The sequence below is a fragment of the Podarcis pityusensis genome, assembly GCF_964106645.2.
Source record: "Podarcis pityusensis genome assembly, chromosome: 8".
NCBI lineage: Eukaryota > Metazoa > Chordata > Lepidosauria > Squamata > Lacertidae > Podarcis > Podarcis pityusensis.
In genome coordinates this window covers 28,009,343-28,019,840 of record NC_138033.1, presented here as the reverse complement: position 1 = coordinate 28,019,840, position 10,498 = coordinate 28,009,343, and the positions used below count along the sequence as shown (strand labels likewise).

General features: G+C 47.7%; 1 protein-coding gene across 1 annotated transcript in view; it reads left to right on the top strand.

Moving 5' to 3' along the window:
• Positions 1–583: 583 nt before the first annotated feature.
• Positions 584–10,498, top strand: part of MFSD2A (MFSD2 lysolipid transporter A, lysophospholipid) — a 36,640-nt gene continuing 26,725 nt past the window's right edge. The window contains exons 1-3 of the mRNA XM_081015649.1: positions 584–965; positions 6,328–6,453; positions 7,434–7,558. Coding sequence (XP_080871775.1) covers positions 876–965; positions 6,328–6,453; positions 7,434–7,558 — 341 coding nt within the window. The 5' untranslated portion in view covers positions 584–875. The remainder of the gene's footprint in view (positions 966–6,327; positions 6,454–7,433; positions 7,559–10,498) is intronic.

The window sequence follows — 10,498 nt, the reverse complement described above, 5'->3', positions numbered from 1 at the left end:
GTTGATGAGTCCAGATGATGGGGAATTGTGGTCCAGCAATGTCTGCAGCCCCATTCCTGGCCTAAATAAATGAATATTTGGGGATCGGGAGGATACGAATAAGACGTGCCTCTTTTCTTTATTTCAGGAAGCAGTTTGCACCTCCCAAATTTGGGAAGTGCTGGTGTAAGCTATCTGGCAAAGCCTGACGCTTTTAGCAGCAGGGGATACGGACGGGATTAGATCAGTTTAAGAATAATGTCTCAGGGACTTCGGAAAGCCGTGATCACAATGTAAAAACGGCAGGCAGGTGGAGGGGCTAAAATTAGGAGCCGGGGTTGTCTGCTTCGGCGAGGAGGAGGCAGGCAGAAGGCGATGGGTAAATTGGGGGTGTTTGCGCCGGCGCAGCCGCTGATTGGCTCTCGCGTTATATTGGGTGGCGCCTCCAATTATGGGCACAGGAGCAAAAGAGGATCAGGGCTGGTGGGTGTGCGCTGGGCAGCTGCCAGCCCCCACCCTCCAGCCCTGGGGCGAGGGGAGGGGGCGTGTCTCACGAGTAAGAGGGCGGGGCTCCGCCTGCAAGCGTGCGAATGAAATTCAATCCGCCTCGAGCCGTTCATTCATTCACTCACTTTTGGGCGGCTTCGAGCGGGACCTTCGCCTTGGGAAAAGCGAAAGGAAACGCCACGCCGCTCCGTTCTGGCGAGCGCGCTTATCTGGCCATCAAATACGTGGTGCTGCTTTGTCGACGGGGTACTTTCACCTGCGAAAAGGCAACCAATCGAGCAACAAGAAGAAGAAAAAAGCGAAGGAAGCAAGCAAAGAAGGAAAGGAAAGACCAGTGAAGGGGATCGGGTCAGGGTTTGGGGTTGGTTTTTTCTTTTTCTTTTTGCCAAATGGCCAAAGGAGAAGGAGCGGAGAGCGTTGCAACTGCGGGTCTTTTGCAGCAAAGTATCTTGAAGCAAGAAGAACTGATACGTCCCAAGGTACGTAAGGAAAAATGTGAGCGGAGGGGAGGGGTTCCCCTTTGGGAGGTCGGGCCGGGGTGGGGAGTTTAGATTTGAAGCCGCGATCCTCGCGCGCTGGGCTTGGGAGGAGGGGAGTTCCATCGGGCGTTACTCCCGAGGAGGCATGGCTAGTAAGACCGGGGCTGCCACGTGAGTGGATCCGCATGGCTCGATCCGGATGGCCTTTGGGAGTTTCTTCTTCAAAGGGCCGTGCATTGTGTGTGCAAGAGCGAGGCTTTGGAGCAGAAAGCGCACTATAGATCCTGCGATTCGCCCCAACGCCGGGATGCGGGTCGTGGCGTCAAAGCGATGTGGCAGATCCGAATCCCGTCGGGATTGGGGCGTGGGGGTGGTGACGGGAGGACTCCTTATAAGGAGTATCCGACCAGATGAGAGGAGGGGAACGGCCCACATCTCGGATGAGGACTGTGGCGGGTTGGAGGCGCTTTGTGCGGGCTGGCTTTTCTCGGGAGGCGCCGGGGCCATTAGTCTGGGCTGAGCTCTCTGCGCGGGACGCTGCGAAGTCTCGCACCGCCTGCTGCGCGAGGGGTGCTGCGCCCCCTGCCTTTCTTCCCCCACAACCTTCGAGTGGTAGTAAATCGGCTCCAAAGGCCTCCGAGCCGTTCAAGTTCATTCATTAGAGACAAGGGCAAACTTTCCTTAAAGGCGCCGCGTTCGCTTTACTCTCGATGGGTGGGGGTCGCTCGCGCTGTTTTAACTTCCTGGCAACTAGAAAATCAGACTTGTTCCCGCTTTCTCATATGCATTTAAAATATATACATAGCGGAGTGGGAGGTCCAGGTGGAAGTAAAGAGGATAGGGAGCATAAAGTAATAACTGATTTATAGGGTGTTCGTACTAATGTACAAACTTACTACGTTTGTTTTTGTAAACTATATGGAAGGGGGGGTGTCTATGTCTAGTTTTTAACTCTAAAGTTTAGAGTCTAAACTTTGGAGGGAAAGGCTATGTTCCTTCTCCCCCACTGTCAGAGGCAATATTCCTCTGAACACTGAGAATCACAAATGGGGAGAGTTTTGCTGCTGGACTCTGGTCTTGGCTTTCCATCTGGTTGGTCCCTGAGAACAGAATTCTGGACTAAATAGGCCACTGACCTGATCCAGAAGCAGATAGGTAGCCGTGTTGGTCTGCCATAGTCAAAATAAAGAAATCCTTCCAGTAGCACCTTTAAGACCAACTAAGTTAGTTCTTATACCAAGAACTAACTTAGTTGGTCTTAAAGGTGCTACTGGAAGGATTTCTTTATTTTGACTATGGCAGACCAACACGGCTACCTATCTGTAACTGGAACCATGGAAGGCACCACATTGAGCCGCATGAAATGGAAGTCCATCAACCTCACCAAGAAACTTGCACAGGTACAGACTGATATCTTCTTTCATACCAAGAACTAACTTAGTTGGTCTTAAAGGTGCTACTGGAAGGATTTCTTTATTCTGATCCAGAAGGACTCTTCTTGAGTTCTAACCATGACTTCCAAGGTGGGATTTTGACCTGTTGGCTTCCTCATGACTCTTGAAGACTAGAGAATCTGGGGCAGAGATGAAAGCTCGTCAAAAGATAATAGCCCTGGGCACTAAATAAAAACTGCCAGTACTGATAGTAGATGGTATTGATCCTTATTCCAGGACTCGAAAGGGTATCGTTGAACAGTTTGCAGTATGTTGAATGGGTGCAAAATGTGTGTGGAAATTTCACCTACCCAATAGGTTCTTGTGTGAATGAATGAAGTAAGGAGGAGTGTAATTTAAGGGGTTTGGAACAGCACATGAACTGCATTACTAGGATTAGAGAGAATGACTTTCAGCGAACCCTGGGTTAAAAGCAGAGAAACACAACACTTCTTGAATGGGACCAGCCTCTTGTATAAAGCAGGGGTGCTATTTTGCAGTGTGTGTGTTTCCCCCCCTATAAGATTTGAAGGTCCATTCATTCAAGCTCGAATTGCAAAAAGTCAATATGCTACAAGAGCATGTGTGGTTGCTTCAGAGTTAGCAATATTATCACTCAACATAGGTCAGAGTTATTAAAAGGGGTGGTGGGATTCTTGCCATTTTAAAGTGCTCCTGAGGAGCAATTCTATGGAGCCTGCCACACAGCTGATGGAAGCAAAAGCATCCCCTCCGCATGAAATGCTTTGCAGGCTTCTTCCAGTGTTAGTTGCAACATCCCTACTGAAGATGTTGACTCCTTGCAACAGAAGGGAAAGGCGAGAAGCACAGAGGTGCCTTGCTCAAGGTTGCCTGTTGTTGAATTAGTATCAGGATTGGCTTCTGATAGTGGAAAGCCCAGACCTTACTCCTTGCAAAGGCTTTGGAGACTCATTGTTACAGCAGCTCCTTGTACTGTGCTGCATGGGGTGAGAGTAGCTCATAACTTCCCACAGGGCGCTATTGATGGAGCCCGCCTCCTGGGGAAAGTGTACACCAGTGCCGTTGAAGTACGTGTCTCTTTCAGGGCCTCTCCCTTTCCAGTTGCCAATTCCGGGGCTTGGGGGGTGGGGAGCTGCCCCAGCCGTTCTCCCTGCAAATGCAGCTGTGCCGCTAAACTTGGCAGCTGGATTGCTTTGCAGAATTAGGCTTGTGTTAGTCCACTGGCTCCATTCAAAGCAGTTGGTTTTGCTGCTTTCTAGAGAAGTTTGCTTGTTATCTGTAAACCAATCCCCCGTTGTTAATCTTCTAGATTAAATATGGTCCAGTGGATCCAGGGAGCTGTGCGCATTGTTCTTTTTTCCTACTTCCAAGTTTACTGTATAGATAGATGGAGCAGTTGCATTGCCAGGCAGCCACGTGGAGCTTATGCTGAGTAATCTTACTGAAAGAGTAAGGCAGGAAATGTGTGTTTGTGTCTTCCCTGCCCACCAATTCAAATCTCACTTCCGCCATAGATTCAGTAGGTAGGCTTTTGTGGGTTGCCATCTGTGTCTCAGCTGTGTCTCATCTGAAAAATGGTGATAGTAATACTGGCCTGCTTTATGGGGCTGCTCTGAAGCTTTTCTGAGGGAGCCCATGGCTTTTCAGTGCTCTGAAGCAAGCAGAGGGAACTTGTGTTGTTGGACTCCAGTTCACATCAGCCCCAGGCAGTGATGAGGAATGGTGGGAGTTCAGCAACATCTCGAGGGCCACAGTTTCCCCATCCCAGCCGTACAGTGCAATGTAGAAATTTAAAAAAATTGTGGTGCAAACCTATACATATCTACTCAGAAGTATATGGAGATCAATGGGGCTTACTTTCATGGAAGGAAGTGCATTTTAAGAGTGCAGCCTTAAAGAGAGCACCGCCGCCAGGAAATGGGGACTTGGATCGCAGGTGGTACTTATGATGGAAACAAAGTGGTGCTTCTCTCCAGAAAAGGTTCATATGGCTAAATACTATATATTTGTGGTGGGAGTCTTGGTTTAGACAGCCAGCACCCGCAGAGTGTGTGTCATCAGATGCTTCATGGAGAAGAGAACCCATTTTATGTGGGTTTTTAAAAATATCTTTAAGCACTTCATGTAACTGGTTAGAGTACTATTGCATTATCTGACCACAGACTGAACTGTAGCAGGTACATATCTGAGCCCTTCTGTGGTATTCAGAAGGTTTAAGGCTGCACACCTATCCCAAACTCCATAGGAGTAAACCCCACTGAACTCAATGCATCTTCCTTCTGAGTAGATATTGTGTGTGTGTATGATTAACTGTAAGACCCCGATTCTTGAGAAAGGGAGGGAGCAAACATGATGGATCTCTCTGGATTCTACCTTTAAAGCTGCGTACGCACTCTACATTCAAAGCTCATTATTTTTCTCAAGGAATTCTGGGTACTGCATTTCACTAAGGGTTGCTGGGAATGGTAACACTGTGAGGGGTAAACCATTGTGCCCAGGATTCTTTGAAGGAAAGAATGTGATTTGAGTGTGCTTTAAAGGTAATAGTGTGTGCAGTGGTACCTCGAGTTACAAACACCTCAGGTTACAAACTCCGCTAACTTGGAAGAGTTACCTCGAGTCAAGAACTTTGCCCCAGCATGAGAACGGAAATCGTGTGCTGATGACGCAGCAGCAGCAAGAGGCCCCATTAACGAAAGCACGCCTCTAATTAAGAACAGTGTCAGGTTAAGAATGGACCTCCGAACGAATTAAGTTTGTAACTAGAGGTACCACTGTACACAGCCTTACCTGGGACTGCTGCTGCTGCTGATTGGGTGTGGAGTAGAGTTATTCAGTCTTCCAAAAGACTCGGGGTAGCATAACTGGTCTGGTCTGCATAAAAACCCTGTGAGGTAGGCTTAGTCTGAAAGACTGACTGGCCAAAGTTCACCAGGTAGTCTTCCAAGTCCACTGCTCTACCTTTGGGGAGGGCTGCTACATAGAGAGAGAGCACCTGCTTTCCATACAAAGGGTTCTAGGTAATCCCAAGTATCGCCTGGTAGGGCTGGCAAAGACTCCCCTCTGAAACCCTGGAGAGCCACTGGCAGTTGGGAAGGCTAAACTGTGGCTCCTCAGATGTTGCTGGGCTTCAGTCACCCCAACATTAAGAGAACCAGATATAGGCTAGCGGTGGGGAAGCAGTGGTCATAGAATCATAGAACGGGAAGGGACCCTGAAAGTCATCTAGTCCAAGCCCCTGCAATGCAGGAATTTCAACATGCATTCCCCCATCCAATTTGAAATCATAGCAGACCCTGCTTAGCTTTGCAAATGTGCTAGCATTTTAATGAATGAATGATGATGCTATTGCTGCACCACTAGGAAATTGGTCGGTTCTGAAATTATTACTTGTTTAAGAAGTAGGCTTGTCATGGCCATAGATTTGTATGCCATGATGAGCTTATTAAAAGTAAATATTCTGCAGCCTGTAAATGATGTATAAAATAAACATTTCACCCCACCCCCTGAATAGACAGGGAACAAAAAGACAGGGAGAGTTAGCAGGAAATTAGTGTTGTGGTGTGGAATGCATTGCCACGCACACACAAGCAACACACCCACTCTGGGCAACTTCTGTTGTCCGTCCTTGATGCAACTCCATTGTCCACTTGAGGCAGAGCTGTTTGCAAACGTTGAGTGAGCAATGTAAATCTTTGCTAGTAAGAGTGGGGAGTAGTAAAGCTGTCTGCTCAAATATGCCTTGAGCTAATACAACCAGATATGACACATTGCTTGGAAGTCATTCAAGGCTCTGGACTGATAAATGCAAGAAAGTGATTAAAAAAACCACACACAACCTCAACTAGTTGCAAAGTTGTTAGGTTGCCATGCTGTTCCCACAAGAAGCTGAATATGCCCAGGAATGATGGTGGGTAATATAGTACGTCCTGTCCTCTATTTTCCAGAGAGAAAGCAAAGGAAAGCTATCGATATGCAGCAAAGTGTGTTATGCCATTGGCGGAGCGCCCTACCAGATCACTGGCTGCGCCTTGGGCTTCTTTCTGCAGATTTACTTGTTGGATGTGGCTCAGGTAAGTCTGACCAGCTTGTATGTTTGCTTTTTGAGGGGTGGCCCAAAGGTGATGGAATGCAGCACTCCACTGAGTAACCTTCAAATTGAAACAGAAGGTTGGCAGGAGAAGGGTTTTCGCTATGCCTGACAGGCCCTTGCATGAAGGCTGCCTTTGGATATACTGTAGCTAACAATATAGCAGAACAGATAGGTAGCCGTGTTGGTCTGCCATAGTCAAAATAAAAAAAATCCTTCCAGTAGCACCTTTAAGACCAACTAAGTTAGTTCTGAAGAAGTGTGCTTGCACACGAAAGCTCATACCAAGAACTAACTTAGTTGGTCTTAAAGGTGCTACTGGAAGGATTTTTTTTATTTTGAATATAGCAGAAGAGAGTGGTAGAGTTCTGTTGCTGGAGGAAGGTCCATAGCTTAGTGATGGAGCAGCTGCATTGTATGCAGAAAGTCGCAGGTTCAATCCCTGGCAGGTAGGGCTGGGAAAGACTTCCTGTCTAAATACCCTGGGAGCCACTGTCCATCAGAATAGACAATATTGAGCTAGATGGATCTATGTCCTAACTTGGTATAAGGCAGCTTTCTATATTCCAGTGTAAATTATGTTGTTTGCAGGAGTAGCATTTCATGATACAAGTTCCTCTTCCAAGGAAAATGTGCCCTACTAGCCACCTGGGGCTTGAAAACCCTCCAGTTTTTTGATGCCTGCCTGAGGGGTTTTCCCAAGCACCTGACAGGCTGCACTTTGGAGCTGCTGGTCTTTGTGTTATGGTGTCATCTCTCCCTGCCTGCTGAGCTTCTGTAATGTGTGGCAGGTCACAAGTTGTTCAAGCTTAGTGGGGGCAGACAAAGACCACCTGAGATGACAAAGACAAGTGGTGCACTTGGAAAGCATAACTGATGGAACCTCACCTTGTACTCACGTGCTTCCACACCTTCAGTCTTAAGCTGCTCGACCTGAATTGGATCTCTTCCTCTCCCGCATAGCTGGACCCTTTCTATGCATCCATCATCCTTTTTGTGGGCCGCGCATGGGATGCCATTACTGATCCACTGGTGGGTTTCTTCATCAGTAAAACGTCATGGAGTCGCCTTGGACGCCTGATGCCCTGGTAAGCTGGTTTTTGCCGAAATTTGGGATTCGTAAAGCTAGTCAGTGCATAGTGCTTGTCACTATGTTGAGAAGCACATGCATTTGTGAATGGAGTGGGGGCCTGTCTCGGGGCAGATCGTTCATAATATGGCTCCCCATATGAAGCCAAAATTTGGCAATCTTCTCATATATCTTCTCAATTTTGCGCCCCCTTGGCTTAATCTCCTGTGTAGGGGAAACTCCTGAGGCAAGCAAGAGGCATTGTTCGAGATAAGGACAAATTACTCTAAATCATCAGGAGGGAGGAAAGGAACCCACCAGCTGCAGGAATAGAAGTTTTTGGATTAACTATCTGCAGTCTGGATTCAGGCTGTTCTTCCTAGGCTGGAAAAATGGCTTTTTTCTTTCTTGGCTTCCCCTGCAGAATGAATGAGCCGTGTGTAGTCGTAGCTATGTTATTCTGTCTGATAACGAGGAAAAGAGAGGGCAGGCATTTGGTTTATGCCCAACAAAGGATTTAGCAATGTTTTATTATGCACTCCCCGCTTGACTGAGGTTGAATGGGCTTTATTTAAATTATCTTTGGACTGAACCAGGAGTGTAAAGGAGCAACTCAGAGTAAGATGATGAACGGTTGCTTATTCAATTTGGCAAGAGATTGCATTTGTGAACAGGCTTTGATTTTTTTAAAACTGCATGCTGAGGAAGAACCCCAGAGTGGAACTTTAATGGCAGAGATTGGTCATTCTAGTCTCCTGTGTAGGGGAAACTCCTGAGGCAAGCAAGAGTCTCCCAGTGCAAGGACACATTGCAGCCAAACGGTGCAATGCAGGGGCAGTGAGGGGTGTGGTGAACTTCCTGAGGGCCAGATAGCTAAGTCTGGAAGGCTACATCTGGCTCCCAGGCCAGAGGTTCCCCACCCCTAGTATAGGTGAAAACTGGGGAACAGATCCTTTTAATAATACTGTCATCACTGACATAGCTGTCAACTTACAGATTTGAAAATAAGGGACCAGCAGCCTTGAAAATAAGGGACCAGCAGCCAAAATAAGGGACCTGCAGCCTCACCTGTTCCAGGCACCCCAGTCTTCCTGTCCTCCTGCAGTCTGGTCAAACTCATGCTGGTAGCTTCGAGAACACTGTCCAACCAACTTTGTAACCAGAGGTTCAACTGACTAGAATCTGAATCACATGCACCACAAGGCCTATGCAGCCTCAACTTAAGATGGCTCCCTGGCCTGGCTTTGCACTGCAAAGTTTGCAGCAGCACGTGCAACAAAATGGCGTCCAGCATTCAAAAAAACCCTCAGCTTGCATTAACTAGCCACACACAAGGCATGCAAGCTCCACCCCCCAGTCGTTCTTAGACTTCTTATTGGATGAGCAACACAGCCAAGCAACACAGTTGGAGCCTCCCTCCTCCCTGGCTGGCAAGGGAGGGAGGGAGAGGAGCTGCTTCCTTTGAAATTTAAGGGACATCCTTTAAGGGACATTTAAGGGACATCCATCAATAAGGGACAGCAGCGGGACATGGCGCTGGAATAAGGGACTGTCCCTTCAAATAAGGGACACTTGACAGCTATGATCACTGATAGTCAGAGGCTCCCTGTCAAGCAGGGTTGCAGCTCTTTCTGGAGATAGAACCTTCGAACTACAGCTTTCCCCATCTAATACTGGAGAATGTTAATGACTGGAAAGCTTTTGGTGCCTGGGCAAACAGCAGCTTTTCCCCCCTTGAGGACTAGGAGAGTGCTGCCACCTCTTTCCTAACAGGCCTACGCCTCCACAATACTCTTCACACATTTGGCGCAGAAGAATCTGGAAGGCAGTATATTACCCAAATATTTCCTGTTTTCAGTACTTGGAGAAATTAGGGAAGAGAGGGGTTGTCTGAAGGGTGGAAATGTGCTTAAATTAGAACTTGCAGTGGGACCAGAAACCATTGTGGCTATTCAGATTCCTATGGATAAAGTGGAACTTCTTGATAAATCAAAGTTGCAGCAAAATAAATAAAAAAGGGCTAACTAGCACCCTGGGATTTATAAGGAAAAGCTTCCTAGGAGACAGCTGCTTATGTCTGAACTTTCCCAATCCTCTTTCGGCTGACAGCAATAGCTAGTTATGGCTGAGGTATAGTGGCAGCCTCTGAACCTGGGAAGCATTTGCATCTGTTACTAGGATTGCATTGCTCACTGGCTGAAGGGCCTAACGGTAGATAACATATGAAAAAGGGTTGGGTGGGGAGGAGCTGCCCAGGGAGAAATTAGATATGCCTTTCCTTGGTAGGGCATGATTATACTCTCCACCCCACCCTTTGGGGTTCTTAAATTTGCTGGTGCAACTTGGTGCTTTTTGTTTTGCTTCTGTTGGCCTTAAACCCAGGCCCAAAATATCCCTCCCCCACTGCTCTTGCCTTTGCTGAGGTTCCAGGACTGGAATAAAGGGCGGGTGTCTGCCCAGCCAGCATGCAATGATGCTATTTGGGTTCAGTCCAGGAAGGCCAGTCAGAAGCCAGAAAAAACTCCTGTTGGCGTCTCACATAGACTGGAGGGGCCTACAACAAAATGTTGCTGTGTGGAATGTTGCTGTTCAGGGTACCTGTCAGTGAACTGGGCCCCCTTTCATGTAATTCCATTTCATTCCCATCTCCTATCCCCTTCCCCCCTTTGCCTCCTCATTTTCTGGGTCAGCTTTCTGCTCTGTGCTTATTGGGTTGTTCTCTGGGTTGTCCTTGTGGTGGTGATTTGGTACTTCTGCAGGCCTTAGGGTCCGTATGTCTATTCCCACCCCCCACTCCCCGAAGTATGCCATCTGTGGGGAGGGTACTTCTGTTTTCACTTTATAGGGATTGGCTATTGGAGAAGCAGTTAGCCATTGATACACTGTTTCACAGCGATGGAATACAGTCGTAACTTGGAAGTCGAACAGAATCCGTTCCCGAAGTCCATTCAACTTCCAA